Genomic DNA, 17957 nt, shown 5'->3' on the forward strand with positions numbered 1-17957 from the left:
GTTATGCTGTGGGCTTTTTGATATGTAAATCTATAGGGTATGACGAGCAGTTAGAGCAGCACAATGTTGTCAATATTTAAGTAACGAAGGTGGTCTGGGAAGTTGTGTCTTAGATTTGTCGACACACCCACCCTCTCCCTTGTAATATATCTGGGAGTTTTGTTCACGAGACTGATAAAGAGAGCTCAATGGACTTGTGACATGAATGCCTAGGAGGGAGCGAAGCTGCTCGTTTAGAAATGTAAGGGGATCTGGGGCCAAATTCCTGAAGCAATTTTGAATTTTCAAAATTGTATTAATGCTATCTTGGACATTGGACAGGCAGAATTTGTACACACCATTCGCCGTTGTTCACCATGTTATTCTTTGCTGCTCCTCACACTTTATTCAAAGTGTCCTTCATCCCCTTGACTTTTAGTAATTCCTCCAGCTGTAGCTTGCACGTAAGCAACAAAAACATACAACACTCCCTGAAATGCCAGATCAAGAGGTCTGGGTTCAAGCCATGGCCTGGGTCATTGTGTGCTGGAGTGACACACTTCACTCTCGCAGTGCCTCTCCTTTTCTAGGTGGATAAATGGGTTAGTGGCCTGGGGGATGGGGTACTCCCACATATAAGATATATGCTATAAGGGTATGGTTTTCAGGCAGTTTAGTCTGGGATGGGGTATAGAAATGCGACAGTTTGGTCTAGAGTAGGGTTTGATTTGCTGTCAGTGTATAAATAATGTAGTTTAGAACGGGTTTCTTTTCCCAGGGTTCCATAATAGAAATTGAAACTCAGAAGTTACTTTGTAAGATATTGGTTTATCTAGCATATGTTGGACTACGATCGTGATAAAGTTTCTGCATTGAGAATAGCTAGTCTGGGATAGGGTAGGGGATTTGGATCCTAGTCTATAATAGGGTTGAAAACCAAGCTGATCATGGCCTAGTATAGGGTAAGGGATTCAGTGCGCCAGTGGCACACCCCTACCCAATGACTTACAGAGTACCCAGTGGGTGGTTAGTGGTGAAATGTTTGGGTAAGCAGACAGAATGCTGCGGGGGGGATGGGGTAACTTGTGGTACACTAGTACCACATCCTGAGGAAAAAGAAGCAATACTTTTCAATATACTTTATATTGCACACACCAGATATGTAAACAATACCCTCCACTTGGTGCAAAAATATGCTCGGATATTTGTCCGCTGACATTATCTGTGCTTGAGGCAACTTCAAGTAAAACCTCAGAGTGTACATTCCTTGCGCAAGTTTTACTGCTACATGTGGCTGAGAAGATTGTTTCCACCCTGTGATATTTAACAGGTATTGTATTTAAGTCGTTTTAATCCTGATGCCAAGACATTTAAAACAAACGTAAGCAAAAATCTGACTCCACATTCTTCTTACAAGTTTTACTATTAGCTCAAAGATTGTTTATTCCCTGTCAGTTATATTTCGCAGAGGAAATCTGAACTCTTTTCAATCCATGATGCAACAAAAACTGTGAGCTTTGAGGGACAGATAATGTACAAGGACAAATTCCTTGTACATACATAGCCAAGTGTATTTTTGCACCAAATGAAGGCTATTGTGCTTATTATCCTTCAAATGTTTTTCGCAACACATGCAGTTTGGAAAATTGGGGAATATCACTGGTAGAATCCCCAGTTTTAGCTGGGGCATTTTCAGTCATGTGAAGCATTCAGACCAATCATGCCCATTTTCACCATTTTCTTGTTGGAAATATTCTTGCATAAACCAATGGATCAGTAAATTTTGATGCTTGTTTCCTTCCCATTTCATGTTTTCAAACCTTCTCTAGGTAGATGGCCCACTCACCTAACTTGGTTTGTCATACAATTTACTGAACTTACTGAAATATCACAGACTGGGTTAAAACCTTTAAAAGACATAAAAAAACACACAAAGTCCAACAGTGGACATGGGTGGGAAAATTTGGGGAAGATTGAAACATTGTATTGAACTTTGAACGTGGGTTTTAATATTATTATGTTGTCTATCATACAGTTACAATTGTTTGCCCCCACAACTAGTTCCAGAACTTGTCGAGGCAGGGGCAAGAGTTTATGTTGTAAAGGAAAGAAGGACAAACAGTAGATAATTTACCATTAGGGTAAACTTGAAAAAAAATATACCCAGCGTTCTTCAAGTTAATGTCAAATTAGAAAAGTGGTATTTTATAATGCTTAGAAATCATCATTGGTTGATAAAGAGCCAGGATTTTATAAATAAAAAACAATAATGTTATGCAGCCAATTTCAAGATAGAACTCATAACTGACAAAAATAAACAATTACCAAACATATTGTGACCAGAAACCCCTTTAATGTAATTGCATAAATTTTGAGAAATACGCCCCCTCCCTACTGCCTGATTTAAGATACAATAAGTTCATTGGTAAATCCCCCACCCCTCTTCCCTTTCACTCCAATGTGCAGTTCATGAAAATATCTATACTCCCCCTCCCCCCACAGAAGGGATTGGAATTTCCTAGGGACAGGGGCGTGAGGATCCTGTAAGGCCAAAACATTCAAAGCAGTGTAGGAAGCTTATTTGGAATTTCCTGAAGGGGGTGTTCTTGGAAAAAAAATCCCTTCTGTGGGGGAGGTATGGATATTTTTTTTGTAACCACACAATGTAATAAAAGATGATACAATGTGTGCTATTAATATTTACTAAGGAATTGTTGGGACAAGCTAACAAAGAAGCAGAGGAAGGCAATTCTGGATATCTGTCTAATAATAATAATAATAATAATAATAATAATAATCGCATATTTACTCAGGATGACCCTTCAGTACAAAGTACTGTTATCAATGGGGTCCTGCTATTTACTGAAATATCCCGTTTCTCATCCCTTTCTTGTTATTCCTCAGCGAACAGAATACTTTGTAAGGGGGTGGGGGAGAGGGAGCTGGAATAACCTACAGTGAAATAGTGTAAAGTTATTCCACTCAGGGAAAGTAGCCTTTCCATCTAGTCATGTCATGCCACAGACACAGCAGTGTCCTGAGCTGGTTATGAAGAGCTACACTGTAGATAGGTTCTCCTGTCCTTAGGATAGCATCTGACATATCACAAAGTTAACATTATTTACTGTTATATCTTGTTATGATGTGAACCTTATCATCACGGTTAATATTTTCAGCCTCGATATGCATTTAAAATGTACATGATGTACAGATGTGTTACTGAAAATAGTCAATTGTGTAGTTCAAGGAGATATTCTTACCCACACCAAGGTGGTCATTAGAAATTCCATGTGTAGGGGGTGGGTGGGGGATCAAAAGCCAAACATTTTAAAGGAGGTTGTGAAGCTAAACTGGAATTTCTAGAGGGGTGGGAGGGTTCAAACTGAAAAACCCTCTAGGGGGGAGGGGTATGGATTTTTTCCAAGAACAACACATTATAGCATCCTGATTAGATTCACCCACATTACAAAAGTTTGTATTTTACTTTTTTTCCTTCATGTTCATTTCATTACTAAAATAGGTAAAATACTTCTTGAATAAGCAGATTGTTTCCAGGGGGAGATTTTTAATAGGTTTTATTTTTTTTGGATCATCTGACTATGATATTTGCGGTCAATTGTGGATCAATAGCCTTGATCGACCCTCGATTGACATGCCATCGACATCTTGATCAACACTATCAAAAGTTGATCGATATCTTGGTTGACAGTTAGTCAACAGTCGACTAATTTTTGCAGACACGCCATTGAGTGTCAATTGATGCATATGAGTCGGTTGACACTCTGCCAACTATTGACCACTGTCAATCGACAGTCAATTGAGATGTTGATCAAGTGCCAATTTAGTGTTGACCAAGTGTCAGTCGAGTGGCGATCAAGTATCAATCAAAAATGAGATTGAGGGTCGATTAAGGGTATCAATTGACACTTGACTGTCAATGCCTTTTGTACACATGATCCATTTTTTCTAAGTTGTCAAACTTAATTAATACACCATTGTGTTCTTGTTTGAACTTCTGCAGCTCACTGTTTCCAAATTTCCTGAATCTGCCCTAACAAGCTTAGGTTTGACTTACTGATTTGATGATTAATAGTTATTATTGTTTGGCTTTCTCCTTTCCAGTTTTTCGCCAACTGATAATAAGTTTGCCTCTTGTTCTGACGATGGCCTAGTGAAAATATGGGATTTTTACCGCTGTGCTGAGGAGAGAGTACTTAGAGGTAACCGTCCCTTAAAGCAGACATTTGTGCTTGTGTCCAGTATATCTTTTGACACAGGGAGGATGCTGGATGTCTTTACATTGCTGCTATCAGAACTAACTCTGTACTATTTATTTTTCCTTTTTATGATTAACCCAGAAACTAACATTACTAGTAAATAAAGCATTTCACTACATTGACGTTAACTTTCTAAACTTTTTTCAGGGCATGGAGCTGATGTAAAATGTGTTGACTGGCATCCTACAAAGAGTCTTGTTGTGTCTGGCAGCAAGGACAGTCAACAGCCCATCAAGCTGTGGGACCCCCGCACGGGATATGCACTAACAACTCTGTAAGTTTATACAAGATTTATAATGCTGGAGCTGTAGAAACACTTATTCCAACCTTTTCCTCTATTAACTATGCCTTAACTTAGAAAGAAGTCGTTCTTGCCATGCTGTCAGTATTTGTGCTCAAGCTTCATATGACACTAGAAAAAGCCCAGTCGGGCATAAGAACACTACAGTCAGTTTTCTGAAAGTTGCTTTTGCATCATTTAAATGAACATAGAATGTGTAAGCTACTCCTCTGTGAGCTGCACAACAACTGAAAAAATCCCCAAAAATAAAGAACTCAGTGAAGAGAATAACATGTAATACACGTACTGGAAGAGTATAAAACAGTTTCAGGTGTTTTCTCCTTTATCTAATGCACTGACAGTCCTTACATACTTAGCATTTCCCTTGAATTTTCTTCCCTTTCAATTTAATTGCTTTGGTTTATTAAAGACTCTTTTTTTCTTTAAGTCACGCTCACAAGAGCACAGTGATACAGATTAAATGGAATCAGAATGGGAACTGGTTATTGACAGCATCACGTGATCATCTGTTGAAGTTGTTTGATATTCGTATGATGAAAGAAATGCAAACTTTCCGAGGCCACAAAAGGGAAGCTACAGGTAAACATAATCTGAGTTTTTGAAAGCAATCAAGAATTCATGGGCTAGAGTTGATCAGGACTCAGCCTGACCAAGGATCGTCATTGGACACTATTCAAAATGACTGACTTGTTTTTATCATTTTATTGACATAATTTGATGATGCCAACATATTTATTGGAATTTACGGCTGAATAATAATTGTTGTTCAGTTTGATCCCTCTGCCAAAATTAATAAACTTGGGCTTGAAATATCTTGATGCCAAAAAATGGCCATACACTGTTCCTTTCTAAGCAGTGTTTACAGATTAATTTTCTCTGTGCTAAATGAACATTGCGTTTTTGTTTGTAGCAATCAGTTGGCATCCTGTTCATGAATCTCTTTTTGTCAGTGGTGGATCAGATGGCTCCATGATGTTTTGGGTGGTTGGGTATGTTCAGTGCACAGAGAACATTGTAATAGTCCCTACTTTATTTTCAACTCCTCTCTACTTGAATGGAGTGTCTTAGTATGATATCCAGTACTGAGATGGCTGTTGAAAAAATGATGTATGGAAGAGTTTGATAAAACTCTAGTTCTGCCCTGAGTGTTTGATACATCTTCGTGTACTAGTTATAAGGCAAGCAAAAGATGAAAAATCACTCCATTGTCTCTAGTAATTACAGCATTCAGGAAAATCTGGATAATAGTATTCTTCTGGGCTACATGTTGTTTCCTTTAACTGCAACAAGATCTCAGTTACTTTGCTTTCAATATTTATTATGGTCTGAAATGCCACTTTGTTCCTGGTTGTTTTTGTCCCTAGTTAGTTGCTAGGTAACTTGATGTATCATCAGTGCACTGTGCTGGTGTATCAACTTCTGGCATCGTCATTACTAGTAGTACATACAAAGAATGTGAAACTTGAAGTGCTTCAAAAACAATCTATCAACTGCACTTAAGCCTGTAATAATCAGTTCTGGTTACGTAATGTTTAGCCACTTCTGGTCGCATGATCAGGGGTGTGATTAGTTCGTGCAGTGTAAATTTTTTGCATACCTGTGAATTTGCTTGTGTATTAACATATTATTCTAGTTTGTTGAGTCAATGTAACATGATTTTATGATCTCATCTCTTGCCTGATTTTATTGGTTCATAGCTACAACAGTGCCCACAAATCTGTTTGGAAATCTCAAATTTCTGAAAACTGTTGTTTGAATTAGGGCCGAGAAGGATGTTGGTAATATGGAGATGGCTCATGAGGGAATGGTGTGGAGTTTAGCATGGCACCCTCTGGGACATATACTGTGTTCAGGATCTAACGATCACTCCAGGTAAGACAGCATGAAGTGTAGCAGCTATCATACTAGTAGGTGTAAAGTCTGCATACGAGCCAAGTGACCCATCAGGCCGGAGCTTATCCCAGTTCATAACTAGGAATATTTCTACTACCCCCTGTATGGGATGCTAGTTCATCGCAGGGTTACCCCCAGCATTAAATTTGCTGGTACCCATTTGTATACACTTGGATGGAGAGAGATAAGACACTTTACTCTTATGTCCCCGGCCAGGCCTCGAACCCTGACCCGCTTGATCCAGAGTCCAAGGCACTAACCATGAGGCCACTGCGCCTCTACATACCAGTAGGTGTGGGTTGAGTTAAATGTTGCGACTTGGTCATGAATGTGATTGTGACCCAGTTAGGGCAAATATAAACATTCACATGATAATGTTTTCATTCCTTCTAGGTTCTGACTGATTTATTGTAAATTCATTTTGCTGTTATGGTGAATGAGTTCTTTGATTCTTTTTGGTTGACATTTTTGATCATCAAGCAGAAAACTGGCTTAAGCAAATTTTATTCAGGTTTGCTTTCCATATGCTGGTCTTGTAAATTGTTCACTCTTTAATTTGATGTTTTGTTGACTCAGTAAATTTTGGACTCGAAACCGACTTGGTGACAGGATGAGAGATAAATACAATCTAAACATTCTGGACACAGAGGATGACACTGGTGAGTTCATTCTGTTTTTGTTGTTGTTGTTGTTGTTTGGTTGAATGTATGTTTATTTGTTTCTCGTTTGGTTGCTGGTTGTTTTCCAGAAACTTTTGGGTTATACTTGCATTCTTCGAGGTTTTCTATAGGAGAGGGGTGTTAACTGAGTAATATGTATCTCATGTTTTAAATATGGTTGTTTGAATTTGGGGTGTTTTGAAAAAGTTGAGGTTATTTAGGCATTGCATTTTTCTTTTGTGTGTTTTGAGGATGCACAATCATGGCTTCATTTGTCACTTCCTAGCAATTTTCCATGATAGAAATAATCATTTGGCCAATGATGCCATCTACGATGATGGTTAACTGATGTGAAGTTTATATGAAATAATTCATATATGAACTGCAGTTGTAGATGAAAGTGGAAAATGATCATCGCAGTAAATTTTCCAATTTAAGCAATTGGAAAGAAGAAGCCTGAAAAAATCAGGGCTTCAACGGGATTCGAACCCGTGACCTCTGCAATACCAGTGCGATGCTCTACCAACTGAGCTATGAAGCCACACATTGGGAGCGGCTTGGTAGAGCATCGCACCGGTATCGCGGAGGTCACGGGTTTGAATCCCGTTGAAGCCCTGATTTTTTCAGGCTTTTTCTTTCCAATTGCTTAAATTGGAAAATTTACTGCGATGATCATTCTCCACTTTCATCTACAACTGGAGTTCATATATGAATTATTTCATATAAACTTCACATCATTTGACTCTTCACGGGAAGATATGAACTCAATAAATTGACCTCGCTCCCAATGTGTGGCTTCATAGCTCAGTTGGTAGAGCATCGCACCGGTATTGCGGAGGTCATGGGTTCGAATCCCGTTGAAGCCCTGATTTTTTCAGGCTTCTTCTTTCCAATTGCTTAAATTGGAAAATTTACTGCGATGATCATTCTCCACTTTCATGATGGTTAACTGTTATCATTTTTTTTTGTATACAGAAGGTGACCACCCTGGTGTTTTAAGTACAGCTATTCCAGGAATGGACACAGCATTAAACCCTGCAGAAGAGTTGCCAGATATTGATAGATATGACTTGGGAGAAAAAGGCTAGAAATGTTTACATTCTACCTGTCTTATCTTTTAAGCAGACTATTTTCTCCCCTTTATCTTGCCATCTTGACCTCACGCTTGATTTACAATCAAGTTTAACATTAACAATGTTAAATAATGATGAAATTTATGAGACACAGTACAAATAACATGAATGCCTGTTCCTACAAAGTGTAGTAAGGTAACCCAAAACTCTTTGTGGGTCCTAGAAAAGTCTTTCTCACACTCATTAATAATTTATCAAATGAAAACAAAGGAAAATACAATCGTGAAGGAGGTTTGGATGCCCGGTCTTAATTAGCGTAGATTTTGACGATTTTACTTCTCTGTGTACTCCTTAGTTTTTGTTTCGATAGAGAATATATATCAAACACTCGAGACAATGTTTTATTGGATATCCAAACACCTCACATTTCGTTAAAAATACCCGTTTGCATGTCATATTTTCAACTCTCTTCCCAGTGTTTAGATATCCTGATGAAACACTGTCTCTCGTGCTTGATATTGTACTTCTCAAACTCATTAATAATTCATTAAGTTTGAACAAAAGAAATCATGACTGTGGCGGTGTTTGGATATTTGATCTTAATTAGCATAGCTTTTTACGATTTTCTTTCTCCATTTTCTCCTTAGTTTTAGTTTTGATTGAGAAGATTTATCAAACACTCAAGACAGTGTTTGACCACATTTCCAAATACCTCAAAGTTCGTCAAAAACACTCCGCTGGGCATCGTATTTTCAACTCTCTTCGCGGTGTTTGTAAATGTGGTCAAACATGGCCTTTCGTGTTTGAAATATTACTTGAAAGTCAGTTTTGACCTAGGGTGCAAACCTTGCAGGAGACTAAGTTAAGAAAAACATGATATTTAATAGTACTTTTGTGTTACTCTCTGTGGAATCAGTGGTAGTACTTCTTAAGTATACATAGGTTCCTGGGCTGATGAGAAGATAGATTCATAGAAAGCTGATGTGAATATGGCAATGATTTCTGGCTTGGTCTATCATTATTAAATTACTGTATAATGAAATTTCATGCTTGTTCTTCTGTTGCAGGTCCTTTATTTGGACTCAGCAACTCACCAGCAAACAAGACCACACCCATTCGCCCAAGGCAATCAGAACCACAAAATCCAGGATTCACTCTGCCTAATTTTAAAAACAGTCCAACTATTCCAGGGTTTGGCTCACTTGGAGAAGTTAACACAACCGTAGAAAATGGGAACTCCAATTTAAGACCAGATGCTCCACCATTCAAACCTGGAAGGCCAGGAGAAAGGAATCATGTGGGGCAATTTGAGCCCCCAGCCCCTCAGAGACTTATCCAGCCCAACAGCTTTAAAACTGAGAAGGGACCAAGGCCCTTTGATACACCTCAAGGAGACCAATTTACACCTGGAAGACCCAGAGGCGACTTTGAAACAGGAGGACCACGGAGAGAGTCATGGGATGAGCCCAGGGGTCCTTCTGGGGACTTTAAACCACCTAATTGGCGTGAGCAGGGTCCTAACGATTTTGGACATGGCAGAGATTTCAGGTCGGATGATGGAGGGCCAAATTTTAGGGGACCTCCTGGAGACAGGTTTCATGGACCCATGCCTGATAGGCAGGGCCTTTTAGGGTCACCACCAAGGCCTCTTGATATGGACTCACGGCCTGGGTTACTCGGTGCTCCACCAACACAGAAGCCTCCTCAACTGATGCAGGGACCACCTGGATCCCAGGGAGGTCCCACAGGGCCAGGGGGAAATGATTTCCTTCATCAAGGTACACTGACATGATGAACCTCTGTGTTAAAGTGAAAATGATATTTTCCCTTTTGACTGGAATTTTGCAATGTGTAGTCTAGCTTTGCAGATCTACAGACTGCTAACTAGATTGGAAAATGAGGAGGGTCTTGTATATAGTGATGTCAAGTCAAGGTCTGGCCCTCTCTCTGTCACGCAACGCTACGTTTTCGGGAGAGAGATACCCTCTCCCGAGAACATAGCGTTTCGTGACAGAGAGTGGGATAGAATAAGGGCTACTCAAATGATCCGCAGTTTTGCCATGAAATCGTTTATACACTAAACCACTAAATATTCTCTTCCGTTCAATTTTCTGTAATTCAACTTCCTAATTTATTTTGTCCTGTCCGTTAACGTTGATGGGATTCATTACATAGGTTTACTACCGAACAGACAGACCCTTCCTCCTCAGTGGTTTAAGGGTGTATCAAGGAGGGCAAGCTATTTGTATTATAGTACATCTGCTTCACTGACGTAGAAACATTGTGTTCCCGTCTTTGTCTGGTGGAGTTTGGGTTAAAGTTTGTTAGGGCAGGGTTGCTTAAGTAATGATGCAGTCAGAACAAAACGCGGGGAAGCTTAAATGGAGTACTTTTGTTTCCTTTTTTGTGCAGGTTCTGGACCGAACAACGACCCCAGGCAAGACCCGGGATCTTGGCGACCACATCCTAATGAACGTGAAGGTGACAGGAATGAACTATCACCAAGATTTGACATGAACGATCCACGCACTAGGCATCCACATGACCTCAGCTCAAGGGGCTTTAGAAGGGGTGGCCCCCGTGGACGGGGCCATGATTCCCCTCCACATCATGGCCCTGAGATGGAAGGGCCCAACCAAAGGTCCCATCCATTTCTTAACAAGCTTAGTTCAAGAGGTTTCAAGAGTAGTACTCAAGGGATGCATGAAAATAGGGATCCTCGCTGGGGAGGATCCTCAAATGAGCCCCCTCAAGGAAGAGGCCCTGAAGAACCACCTGGTGAGGAGTGTTCATATTGTAATGAAATTGATATAGTGATTGCACGAGCTATGATGCGCGTGCTAAGATGTATAACGGTTGTATTTGTATGTATACTCGCACGAGTTCTAAGACTACGAGACGGTTATATGGCGAGTACACGGAATGCGCAATATACTCGTAATACAGGATATATAAGGGACTCACGTTATGTGGTGACCTGTGTGTGTGAGTAGAGTTGCTGTGTACGAGTAAGCTAAACGTTAGGAGTCGAGTAATTAAGCCGTTCGCTGTTGGGCTCTTAGAGTGGAAGTTGTTGTCGCTCGCGCGTTACAATATTATATCTTTGATCATCACATGTTTCATTCCGTTTAGTTGTCTAGTACGTGAATTTATCACAAAAATGTTAAGTAAATTTACACATTCTTTACCAAGGATTCAAGAAGTCTAAAACTCTTCCTTTTTACAAAAAAAAAAAAACAAAGAAAAAATGGTTTCTTTGCGTCTGTTGCTTTGGTTTCTTGACTTTGGCAGACCTCTGTCTTTCTGGAGAAAGTTTTATGATTATTTTCAACTACTAATGTCGACGTTGATTCCTTCCCATTGTAGGGCTTTTCGATCGCCGGGATAGCTGGGGATCTTCTCACGATCCCCGCGGGCCTCAACGGGAAGATCCCAGGGATCCCCGGATGATGAGGGGTCCTCCAGGTCCCCCAAGGCAGGATCAGAACCCGCCTAGCACGAACGAGAACAAGCCAGCTATACGGCCATTAATGAGCCTCAGTCCCCCACCTCTTCCAATCGGCCAGCAGGGCTTTGATTTCAATCTGGATCTTGATGATGATTCTTGGACAGGAGGAGCTCCGGACAGGCGAGGTAGAAAGCGGTCTGGGGAGCAAGAGAGTTTCAGGGATGGGGATCGAGATAGAGGGCCTCCAAAGGCCTTGCGACCAGAGGACGAGTGGAGAAGGGGCCCAGGTAAGAAAGCCTTCGTCTACCAAATGGAGCTGTTGTTAATTGTGTTTATCTTGCTTCTGCGCCTGTTAAGTTCGCTGTAGAGTACTCTTTTGTTAGTAGGCGAAAGTACATTTTGTGCAGCTTGGTATTATACTATTTTCCTTAGCTCTATTATTCGCTTAAATACTATACATCATGCTCTTACCACCAAGAAAAATCCCGTACTGTTTTTACCGATTCGATACAAAACCAATAGCAGTAATTTACGCACTGGCAGTGATAGAGTCATTAGGCAATGAAGAACATAGCGACTAGCCAGAAGTACTTTGGTTTCGTCTGTACTAGGCATTCAAAATTTATGTTGTAGTTGGACCTGTAGGTTCGTGTTATCTCAGACAGACCTGTAGAAAGAGAGATAGAAGCTATGCATTTTGCTTCTCCTTTAGATCAAGGTCCACCAGATGGTTGGAGAGGCCCGGAAGAGCATTCGGATGATGGGGCCTGGCACGAGGACTTCCCAAGAGGCGACTTTGGGCCTGGGCCTGAAGGAGATGGCGCCATGAGAGGACGAGGAAAGCCAAGAGGAGGGAGGAGAGGGCGGGGTGTAAGGAGATAACACCTGCTACTAACTACCACCCTGCCAGTGAGCGGGAATGATCTCTATCGTTGATGTTAGCACAAAGGATCAAGACATCTACACCTAATTGCCCTCCTCTGTTGTGTTTTACGCAATGCACACGAGGAGATAAAAGGGACTTTAAGGATAACTTGGACTATATCTGGGATGACAACTTCAGTAAGACTTAACCGTGTTGTAAAAAGGCTCTGATGTCGAGAAAGGCTACAGCCGTAAAGTTTTAAATATTTCATTATTTTATAGATTATTATCCTTGCATTTCTTGTATATTCCATCTTTCTTTGGCAGATTTTGTTTTTCAAAACGCTTCTTCACATGTAAATTACGCGATTTTGTTTCAATGCAAAAAATGTGACATGGGTGCCCCGGCTTGGGGAAAACTCGAGATTTATTTGTTGCTTCTTTCTACAAGCGTAATCTTAATTCTCAAGAGTAGTCAAGATGTCCTATTCCTGAACAACACCAATATTATCAAGGAGACAGATGTTGACAATGTTTAAAGATCGTCAACCAGGGGGATTTTGTGTTGATGCGTTGGCAATTAATATATTATCAGGCTAATTTTCTAACTTGGCCCAGAGGCTTAGGGGAATAGAACAAAGGAAATTGATCATTTATCCCTCAACCTCAATGTGATTTCTTTTGTTTTATTCCCCTAAGCTTCAGAACCAAGTTAGAAAATTGGCCTATTTTCAGCACTATCATTCAAGGAGATGTACAGCAAATTAGTGAGGGAAACCGAGATTTTAAGAGGGACAGGATAGTTGCTGCTGAGTTCCGTTCACTGTATTCTGCTTGTGATTTCTTTTATATATGATATATTCGAAATATACCACTAACTATAAAACATCCTCTTGTAACAGTGTGTCCTATTATTATTCAATTAAGAATTATCTCTTTTCTGTTCCCTGCCCTGTGGTGTTCACTGATTTACTCCCTTGTATTTTCCTCGGTATGTTTTCATTCTCGTCCCCAGACGGCGCGCTCCTTTTGGTCCACTAAAAATCGAGACCTCTGGAAAGGTCCAATTTTCTGAGCATGCGCAGAGTAATCGTATTGTACTCTCAACCAATCAGATTTGTCAGACTTGACTCTGCGCATGCGCAGAGTGACGGGAAGTCCGTGAATCGCGGACTTCCGGTGTTGGACCTTCCCAGAGGTCGCGATTCTTGGTGCTGACCAAAGGGAGCGCGGCCTCTGGGGACGAATATGAGTATGTTTTGTGAAGTTTTCCCTTTCCTGTTTTTTTCTGTAATATCAATGAATATTTAACATGGCCCGTAAAACAATTCATTTGGTGAGCAAACCGAGTGACTTCCATTAGTAAAGTAAAACAAGGCGAGTGGGATGTGAGAAAAAATAAACCCCCGTGGCAGGTTGGTGAAGTGGTAAGATTTCAGCCAGTTAATTTGAAGTTGGCGAGTTCGACCAACGGTTTGTGTTCATATAAGTATTGGAAAATAAACATGTTCAAGTCACTAACGTAATGTAAATTTTATTACGTCACTTAACTTGAAGAATCAGGTGTCTTTCTGAAATAGCCTTGCGGTATGACCTCGCGCTAAAATTAGATTGAAAAGCAAAATCATTGGAAGAGGCCCATGTATGGGGATGTGTTCTGTTGAAACCAAAAATGTAGTGCTGTCATGGAAGTATTTATATGTGTTGTGTTGTTATTTGGTAGAATTTATACACCCGACTTTATACAGGTAACCTTTGTAAAAACTATTGATCAGCATTGTTTCGATAGTAGGTTCTTATCCCTTTCCTTCTACTTAGACAAAAGCTGCAGGTCCTGATCCTTTCCTCTACACACTCCACAAGTCCTTGATAAACCTCCTCAAGTTATAGGCTCTCAGGAGCGTAACTAGGGGGGTGGTCCTGGGGTGCCCGTGACCCCCCCTTTTGTAAGCGAAAACGACATGACAATCTGGTGAGTACCCTCACTTTGACACCGTGTGACCCCCGCCCCTCCCCTTTGAAAAGTCCTGGCTACGCCTCTGGGCTCTCGATATAGCAAAACTGCAGCCAAGCCCCCTTCCCTCTTCGACGTACAACACTGCGCAAAAGGAAGGAAATTCATCTTCTTTGTTCTCCGCAAACTGTCAGCAGAGTTCACCAAAATTTTAGAACAAATTAACCACACGATGCCTTTTCAGTGGAATTCGCGAACGCAGCAGTAACAAATATTCACCTAGACAAAAATTCAGAAGAACAAAAATTCAGACTGCTATATAACGAAATTTCAGTCTAGTTGAATTTTGTACAAACAAAATGAAGCAAGTAAAAAATCGTAGTACAATAGTCATCAACGGTTTCAAACAATTGATAGAGTGCATCTAATAATATAATGTTAAATACATTGTGGTCTATAGTTTGTATCCAATGCGGTTGAGAAGACTGCCTTCTTATCCGAGGGAAATCTAGTTCAGGCAGCTAAAATGCGGATAAAGTTTTTTTAAATTATGGATAAAAAGAAAGGAAATGTCTTTTTCAAACGTCCAAAACAGTTTTAATGTGTGAAAACTGCCTCGCGGCGATTAATAGGTCATTCCAAGTTGCCCTCTCCTTCTGTGTCAAAACGAGTCTGCGAAACCATTCATATGAAAATGTGTTCCACCTACAGGTTCATTGTTATGTCGTTGAAAACTCATTTTCATATAAAAGGTTTTGCACGAGGACTCGGTTTGAAACAGAGGCAAAAGGTAACTTGGAGATTTACTGCTGACCACCTGTTTGCTGCAGCCAATTTAGTTTTGCTCTGTTGTTTGTTCTGTTATGCAGCAAGGATCGGGCCTAAAACACCACACGAGTACATACGAGTAATATACGAGTACATACAAGTAAATACAAGTAACGTGCGAGTACATACGAGTAACATACAAGTACATACGAGTAACATACGAGTAACATACGAGTAACATACGAGTAACATACGAGTAACATACGAGTACATACAAGTAACGTACGAGTACATACGAGTAACATACGAGTACATACAGAAACATACGAGTACATACAGAAACATACGGAAATGTACAGGTTATAGACGAATAAATGAGAGCAACATACGATGGCAGGAGGGTAATAAACATTAAACGTACCATTTTTCTCTTTACATTTCATTTTTTCTCGTGCGCGAGTCATGTCTTGCACACACACGCGAGCGCACAAAAGTACCATACACGTGCGCGTACTACCCCATGCCCATGTGCCACATACCTGCGCGCACCACGCCCATGCCCTGTGCCACATACCTGCGCGTACCACACCCATGCCCATGTGCCACATACGTGTGCGTACCACACCCATGCCCATGTGCCACATACGTGCGCGCACCACACCCATGCTCATGTGCCACACACGTGCGCGCACCACACCCATGCCCATGTGCCACATACGTGCGTCCGCCATACGCGCAACACACACGCACAAACAAGCCTGAGCGCTGATGTGATATGATGCGACGTTAGCGCGTCAAATAAACGAAGATTACGATGATTGCACACAAGATTTCGCGCGCGCAAGTGTCTCAGAATTATTTTCCTCGAAATAATAGCAAAGTAAAAACTTCGAGGTGTCTGTGTGGCGTGCTGTTCAATGAATTGAACCCCTCTCCCTTTCCTCAAGTAAGGGGTAAAACTTTCAAATTTGCAAATTTTGCTTACTCTTTTAACATATCTACATTCAACGGTAATCAATCGTTGAGCATAGTTCAGACAACGAAACAGTTCTCGGCAGTAGTCGTTAGCTGGGAGGAGCCGCCGAACATTTGATTGACGGTAGCGAAAAACGCATTTGTCGGTTGAGCTTTGAATTTTAGAGTCCGCATGTTATTGAAATTAAACGCTCGGTAAAGTTGTGTTAAAGCGTTGCATCATGGATTGAAAAGAGTTCACATTTCCTTTGCGAAATATAACTGACAGGGAATAAACAATCTTTGAGCTAGCAGTAAAACTTGTAAGAAGAATGTGGAGTCAGATTTTTGCTTACGTTTGTTTTAAATGTCTTGGCATCAGGATTAAAACGACTTAAATGCAATCTCTTTTTTAAATATCACAGGGTGGAAACAATCTTCTCAGCCACATGTAGCAGTAAAACTTGCGGAAGGAATGTACACTCTGAGGTTTTACTTGAAGTTGCGTCAAAACACTGCATCAGGGACTGATCTTTTTTGTTCCACCTGTCAGTTGTAGGAAACCCTATTGATAAAGGTTCGGAAACACCGCGGCCCCCCAAAAAGCAAATGCAATCCTATAACTCTAGGGAATTCAATGAGCTGATTTGACACTAACATGTAATGCGCACTTTTAAGAGAATCAACAAACAGGTATAAATCACAAAGAATAATTGTCTTAATCGTCTTTAAGAGCCAAATCAGGACAGATCGAGGCAGAATTACCGGAAGTGAAAATGCGCTCCTGTTTGCTCTACGTAGCGTTACACTTGGATTACACTTGCTTGGTTTGGCTATGGATGACACTAAACAAGTGACACGAGCCAGCTCAAGACAAAGGGCCTTTGATTAAGCTGGTAACCAATATGCAGAAACAATTAAAAGAGTGGATCACCCTGTGCAAACGAAGGCAAAATAAACACAAATCTTTGTAAGGATAAGCAAGAGGCAACAATGGACTTGATAAACAAATTTTATAAAGATGTAAGGAAGACCTGAATTTTTTATTTTGGCTCAAAACAAACCGTCATCAGCTCTGAAAGCTTTCATCGCAAGTTCTCCGTGCGTTCCGCTATTCGCAACCCTTCTCTTTCCCCTTGGAATCCCGGCGAGCTTTTTCCATGCAACGGTACAGTGATAAGGAAAGCCGAAGCTTTCTTTTTCATCATAATTGTACGCAATTTCACCGCAAGCACGTGACTCTCTACGCCTAGGACTAGTTACGCAAAGACTGACAAAGTCACGTGGACAAATCTTGCATTTCCCGCCAAAGACGAAATACAACTAGCTTTAGCTAAATTAAAAACAAGGATCGTGACTTAGACAACCTTGCTCTTTGGCCATTTTTTCTGAACTTAAGTAGTGACCAGCCATCCAGCGGTTTTAGTGTGGCATGAGATGAACGGATCGTGGCATGCGAGAAAAAAAAAATTGATATAAATATTTGAAAAATGCCTTTTTGTGATTACACAGTCCATACTATCCACTATACGGGGCAGCCTGGACTCCATTTAAACAACGGAAATCCAAATCAAAGTTCTAGCAAAACAAAGCGTGCAAAGGGTGTTGTTTGTGAAACATTCGTGACGTATTTGTTAGCTGATTGGTCTAATCTCATTTTGCATATTCATGATGACCATTGCTGACATGAGGTCCTTGTTTGTCATTTTACGATGTTTGCCGTCGGAGTAAAATGTGTATTGTTGCCTTCCACACGAGAAACAAATCTGACTTTGAAGAAGAAATGG

The 17957-nt window shown here is 40.6% G+C and overlaps 1 protein-coding gene and 2 non-coding genes across 3 annotated transcripts in view; 2 read left to right on the plus strand and 1 right to left on the minus strand.

The window, feature by feature from the left end:
- The window catches only part of LOC145481224 (uncharacterized), a 29110-nt gene extending 14343 nt beyond the window's left edge, over window positions 1-14767 (plus strand). Inside the window, exons 6-16 of the mRNA XM_081459670.1 lie at window positions 4102-4199; window positions 4404-4530; window positions 4985-5136; window positions 5468-5546; window positions 6319-6429; window positions 7027-7109; window positions 8085-8192; window positions 9250-9960; window positions 10595-10960; window positions 11549-11917; window positions 12343-14767. Coding sequence (XP_081315796.1) covers window positions 4102-4199; window positions 4404-4530; window positions 4985-5136; window positions 5468-5546; window positions 6319-6429; window positions 7027-7109; window positions 8085-8192; window positions 9250-9960; window positions 10595-10960; window positions 11549-11917; window positions 12343-12512 — 2374 coding nt within the window. The 3' untranslated portion in view covers window positions 12513-14767. The remainder of the gene's footprint in view (window positions 1-4101; window positions 4200-4403; window positions 4531-4984; window positions 5137-5467; window positions 5547-6318; window positions 6430-7026; window positions 7110-8084; window positions 8193-9249; window positions 9961-10594; window positions 10961-11548; window positions 11918-12342) is intronic.
- On the minus strand, window positions 7578-7650 carry Trnat-ggu (transfer RNA threonine (anticodon GGU)). Its single transcript has one exon. It is a non-coding gene; the product is annotated as a tRNA-Thr (tRNA).
- On the plus strand, window positions 7903-7975 carry Trnat-ggu (transfer RNA threonine (anticodon GGU)). The gene has a single exon. It is a non-coding gene; the product is annotated as a tRNA-Thr (tRNA).
- Window positions 14768-17957: the final 3190 nt, after the last annotated feature.

This window comes from Orbicella franksi, chromosome 3 (assembly GCF_964199315.1).
Source record: "Orbicella franksi chromosome 3, jaOrbFran1.1, whole genome shotgun sequence".
Classification (NCBI taxonomy): domain Eukaryota; kingdom Metazoa; phylum Cnidaria; class Anthozoa; order Scleractinia; family Merulinidae; genus Orbicella; species Orbicella franksi.